The sequence below is a fragment of the Phoenix dactylifera genome, chromosome 1, assembly GCF_009389715.1.
Source record: "Phoenix dactylifera cultivar Barhee BC4 chromosome 1, palm_55x_up_171113_PBpolish2nd_filt_p, whole genome shotgun sequence".
Taxonomy (NCBI): Eukaryota; Viridiplantae; Streptophyta; class Magnoliopsida; order Arecales; family Arecaceae; genus Phoenix; species Phoenix dactylifera.
The window spans coordinates 28837789-28843324 of record NC_052392.1 but is presented as its reverse complement, the minus strand read 5'-3'; the positions used below and the strand labels follow the sequence as shown (position 1 = coordinate 28843324).

The following is a 5536-nucleotide window of genomic DNA, read 5'->3' as shown; positions in this document are numbered from 1 at the left end:
ACTATTGAGTAGCGGTCCTCTCTGACCGGACGAGCTCGGCTCGTGCTCCATCGATTATTAAGTAGCGGTCCTCTCTGACCGGACGAGCTCGGCTCGTGCTCCATCGACTATTGAGTAGCGGTCCTCTCTGACCGGACGAGCTCGGCTCGTGCTCCATCGACTATTGAGTAGCGGTCCTCTCTGACCGGACGAGCTCGGCTCGTGCTCCATCGATTGTTGAGCTCGGTTCGTGCTCCTACCCCGACCTCGGCCGGGATGCCTCGAGACGTCGAGACGCCCCGGTTCATCGGGATGCCCCGATATGTTGGGATGTTGTCTTTATTGGCCAAACGAGCACGGCTCATTCTTTACCAGCTTCAACCAATGAGCTCGGCTCGTCCCTTCATCGATGGATTTCTCTGCCGACGTCCTCGAAGAACGGAGTCCGAGCAGAGAAGCGTCTTCAGTCGCCTCGGCGCAAGGACGCATACGGTACAAGGTACCCATTTATTTAATGTTTTTACATTACGCGTTATTGGATTTCTCTGCCGACGTCCTCGAAGAACGGAGTCCGAGCAGAGAAGCGTCTTCAGTCGCCTCGGCGCAAGGACGTATACGGTACAAGGTACCCATTTATTTAATATTTTTACATTACGCATTATTGGATTTCTCTGCCGACGTCCTCGAAGAACGGAGTCCGAGCAGAGAAGCGTCTTCAGTCGCCTCGGCGCAAGGACGCATACGGTACAAGGTACCCATTTATTTAATGTTTTTACATTACGCATTATTGGATTTCTCTGCCGACGTCCTCGAAGAACGGAGTCCGAGCAGAGAAGCGTCTTCAGTCGCCTCGGCGCAAGGACGCATACGGTACAAGGTACCCATTTATTTAATGTTTTTACATTACGCATTATTGGATTTCTCTGCCGACGTCCTCGAAGAACGGAGTCCGAGCAGAGAAGCGTCTTCAGTCGCCTCGGCGCAAGGACGCATACGGTACAAGGTACCCATTTATTTAATGTTTTTACATTATGCATTATTGGATTTCTCTGCCGACGTCCTCGAAGAACGGAGTCCGAGCAGAGAAGCGTCTTCAGTCGCCTCGGCGCAAGGACGCATACGGTACAAGGTACCCATTTATTTAATGTTTTTACATTACGCATTATTGGATTTCTCTGCCGACGTCCTCGAAGAACGGAGTCCGAGCAGAGAAGCGTCTTCAGTCGCCTCGGCGCAAGGACGCATACGGTACAAGGTACCCATTTATTTAATGTTTTTACATTTAGCATTATTGGATTTCTCTGCCGACGTCCTCGAAGAACGGAGTCCGAGCAGAGAAGCGTCTTCAGTCGCCTCGGCGCAAGGACGCATACGGTACAAGGTACCCATTTATTTAATGTTTTTACATTACCCATTATTGGATTTCTCTGCCGACGTCCTCGAAGAACGGAGTCCAAGCAGAGAAGCGTCTTCAGTCGCCTCGGCGCAAGGACGCATACGGTACAAGGTACCCATTTATTTAATGTTTTTACATTACGCATTATTGGATTTCTCTGCCGACGTCCTCGAAGAACGGAGTCCGAGCAGAGAAGCGTCTTCAGTCGCCTCGGCGCAAGGACGCATACGGTACAAGGTACCCATTTATTTAATGTTTTTACATTACGCATTATTGGATTTCTCTGCCGACGTCCTCGAAGAACGGAGTCCGAGCAGAGAAGCGTCTTCAGTCGCCTCGGCGCAAGAACGCATACGGTACAAGGTACCCATTTATTTAATGTTTTTACATTACCCATTATTGGATTTTTCTGCCGACGTCCTCGAAGAACGGAGTCCGAGCAGAGAAGCGTCTTCAGTCGCCTCGGCGCAAGGACGCATACGGTACAAGGTACCCATTTATTTAATGTTTTTACATTACGCATTATTGGATTTCTCTGCCGACGTCCTCGAAGAACGGAGTCCGAGCAGAGAAGCGTCTTCAGTCGCCTCGGCGCAAGGACGCATACGGTACAAGGTACCCATTTATTTAATATTTTTACATTACCCATTATTGGATGCTCATGACACCGACACATTGTTGCAAGTCCGGTGAATCCCCGTCACGGGCTGACGGGTATGCAGTCCATTTGTAAGAAAAGAATCCGGTTCGCCCCGGCAACCCGAGGCTCGGATTCGAAATTCGTCGCATTAAGAAGTCCCAAGTCCTAACGACCGCCCTAGGGCTTAGTCGAATTCTGGACTAGGCTCGGAAAAACGTTCCGAGCCCAAACCCTTGGTATAAGCACAAGCGTTGCTACACCATTAGTCGAAGAACCGAGCAATGGAGCTCGGCAAGCCAAACTCTAACTCAAAACCCTGTGGCGGGAAAAGCTCAGGCCCTAGAGCCCATATCCTCGGAACCTAAAACAGATCCGAGCAGAGAAACTTGTTTAAACTACAATAGACGAATTTCCACACAAATGAATATTCATTTCAAAAAGCCCGGAGGCCTAGTACAAGAGCTCGGACCCGGCCTTAACAAAGTATAGAGGCCGCTCCGGCTTACAAAAAAGAAAAAGAAGATAGGAAAAAGGGGAAAACTACACCAAGGGCTCAGGCCCGGCGACTTCAGGAATAGTTGGCTCTTCTGCGGCCGAGGCCCCCACGGTGGCTTTGGGAGTTGCCTCGGTGACCTCGAGAGCGATCTCGCCTTCTTCAGCTAGACCCTCCTGGTCGGTCCCGCCAGAGGTTGGAACCTCTACCTCCGCCTCCGCTTCTGGGTTTTCGACCCCAGCGCCTGGTTGAAGCAGGCTAAGGTCGAAATCTGGGAGAAGTCGCCGCAACTGATTGCGGAAGTCCTTGAAGCCCTGGATGAGACCATTGACGCCTTCCTCTTCCATCAAGTCGCGAAACTCTTCCGATTCGCGGAAGAGCTTGACGGCGTCCTGGGCCTGCTCCCGGGCCTCCTTCTCTCGAGCCTCGTGGTAGGCGGCCTTCCGCTCCAAAATCTTTATTTCTCTCTCGCGATCCGCGAGCAGAGATTGCACGTCAAGTAGACGGATCTCGAGATCTCGGACCTTTATTCGAGCCTCCCCCACCTCCTGCTCGCGTATAGCGAGCGACGATTCGGCCTCCGTCCGGCGGGCCTCCGCGGCGCGCACTTCAGACATAGTCAAAGAGTGCGCGCCCTTCTCCTCTTCAAGTTCGGCGACCAGAGTCCGAACCTCGTCTTCGGCCGCCCCTAGCTTCGCTTGAAGCACTTTCTGCTCGGCCTCAGACGCGAGGAACTTTGTTTCGGCCTCCTCGCGCCCCCTTTGATGCCTTCGGGCCCGGTCCCGATAGTCCTGGATGATGTGAATCATCGTCTCGGTCTCGTGGAGGCGCTGCAAGAGGGACATGTGAGAAACAGTTTTAAGCCGAAACACAAATTTGCACAGAGATAAAAGTTGACTTACTCGGATGGAAGAGCAAATAGCGGAGTCCATGAACTCGCCGTAGTTCATGGACCGAATTTTGGCCTGGTCGGCCGGGAGCAGCGCGACCCGAAGAACTTCGCGCGCCACTTGTGCATTATCGAGGGCCGAGTCGCCCTCGAAAACAGCCCATCCAGGAGCGTAAGGCACCCGCTCCTGAGGACCCGAAGAACCCGCCAGACCGGCCTCAGCTGGCCTGGGTGCGGCCAACCCCGTTGCTTCTTGGCTATTCCCCGGCTCAGAGCTGGGGAATTGGGGTCGAGTAGACGGCTGACCGGACCGCTGCGTGGTAGAGGTGGGGCGTGCGAGTGCCAGATCTGTTGAGGTCCTCCCTCCCTGGTCAGAATTTGGAGCTTCCCGCCGACCAGGGACTTGCGAAATCGGCACCGGACATGGAAGTGCCGTCGTGGCTCCGCCAGAGCCCACGCCCTCTCCCCGACCAGCCTCAGGGCGCACGGGGCGAGAGGCGTGCGCCTCAACTGTTGTGGTCGTCGAGGTCTTTGTCGAGGTCTTTGCCGAGGTCTTTGCTTTCTTCCTCGGCTCGGTCGGTTCTCCTGAGAGTTCGGCCGCCCTCTTCTGGAAGCGGGCGAAAAGGACTTCGCTCTTGGTCACCATTTTTGCGATGTCTGCAAAGATAAGCAAAATTAGAACATTAGAACAATAAGGAAATAAGAAGTTGCTATAACTATCCTTACCCTGAGGACGTGCCGAGCTCAAGCCCACGTTCACCAGGGCGTCCTCGCTAATGAGGCCGTTCAGCCAAATCCCGTCCCCAAGGCTGCGGATGATATCGAAGATCTCCTGCTCACGCGGAGAAAGCTGGGGGAGCCTGTTGATGGATTTAAGTTGGGCCGGCCTCCACCTGGGGTCAAACCCCCAGGACCGTTCAGAACCCAGGAAGAAGAATTTCTCCTTCCAACCATGAATGGATGAGGGGGCACCATGAAAAAGTGGCCGACCCACCCGGAGGGCGATGTAGAGCCACTCCCCGTCTCCCGGGTTCGACTTGAAAATAAAAAGTCGCCGGAAGACGTTGACAGAGGTAGGAATCCCCTGTAGTAAACACAGTGACAGGAAACCCATCACTGCCCTCCAAGCGTTTGGAGTGAGTTGCGCCGGAACCAACTGGCATACCGCCAGCAACTCATTCACAAAGCCGTGAAGAGGAAATCGGAGGCCGGCCCAGAGTGACTCCGAGTGCACTCCGATCCAGCCTACCGGAGGATCGGTTACCCGATCCCTTCGCCTGGCGGGTTCCAAACGGAACCCGTGAAGAGGGAAAAACCACTCTTCGGTCATCTCGACCTCCAGGACACTCATGGTGGATACTACTTCGCTAGGCAACGAACCCATTACAAGAGAGGGAAATCAAAAAGAAGGGGGACCTGGGAAAGATGCCGGAGAAAAGGGACTTCGGTCTGAGGAAGACTGGAAGAATAGTAAGCTGGAAGCAGAAAGCAATAGAAAGAGGACAGGGGGCCGGGGGAGAGTTTATATAGACCTCCCCAACGGCCCGGATCAGCGAAGAAAACGCTGCATCCCGGTTAGATGATAACACGTGTCGGTCTAAAAGACAGAACGACGCATTTAATTAGGGCTAGCGCTTCGAACATCGAAGCGCCCCATCGGATCGTGCGGAAAGGCGTCCGCAATCGAAGATCGTGCGGCCCCATCATGAGCCCACGACGCGAGGACGCTTCGTAAAAAGTGCCCCAATAATGAGACTCTTCGGAAAAAGAGAGACGCCGCCTATTAAAGGCACCTCAAAGCGCTCGATAATTCAAAACGCGCAACAAATTAAAATTTTCGGAATCCGTAATGCCCCAACTAAAGCTACTTCCCACGCTCCAGCTGGTAGCCAACTGGAACTCGGAAGTCGGGGGGTAGTGTTGGGGGAAAACCCCAAGTCATTCTGCCACGGAGGCGCTCGGCTAGAGAGCGCCGACCGGAAAGGCGCTCGGCCAAAGAGCGCCGACCAGAAAGCTGCTCGGCCAAAGGATGCCGACCAGGAAGGCGCTCGACTAGAAGGCGCCGACCAGAGTGCGCGCCAAGAGGTGCCCAACCAAAATAAGCTGCTCGGTTAGAAAGTGCCGACCAAAGACAGCGCC

The 5536-nt window shown here is 54.0% G+C and overlaps 1 protein-coding gene across 1 annotated transcript; it reads right to left on the bottom strand.

Annotated features, from left to right (window-relative positions):
- Positions 1 to 2555: 2555 nt before the first annotated feature.
- On the bottom strand, positions 2556 to 3908 carry LOC120111677. The gene is made up of 2 exons (XM_039129451.1): positions 3411 to 3908; positions 2556 to 3338 (listed from the first exon to the last, which is right to left on the bottom strand). The coding sequence occupies exons 1-2, from the start codon at positions 3456 to 3458 to the stop codon at positions 2556 to 2558; spliced, it is 831 nt and encodes a 276-aa protein (XP_038985379.1). The 5' UTR covers positions 3459 to 3908.
- Positions 3909 to 5536: the final 1628 nt, after the last annotated feature.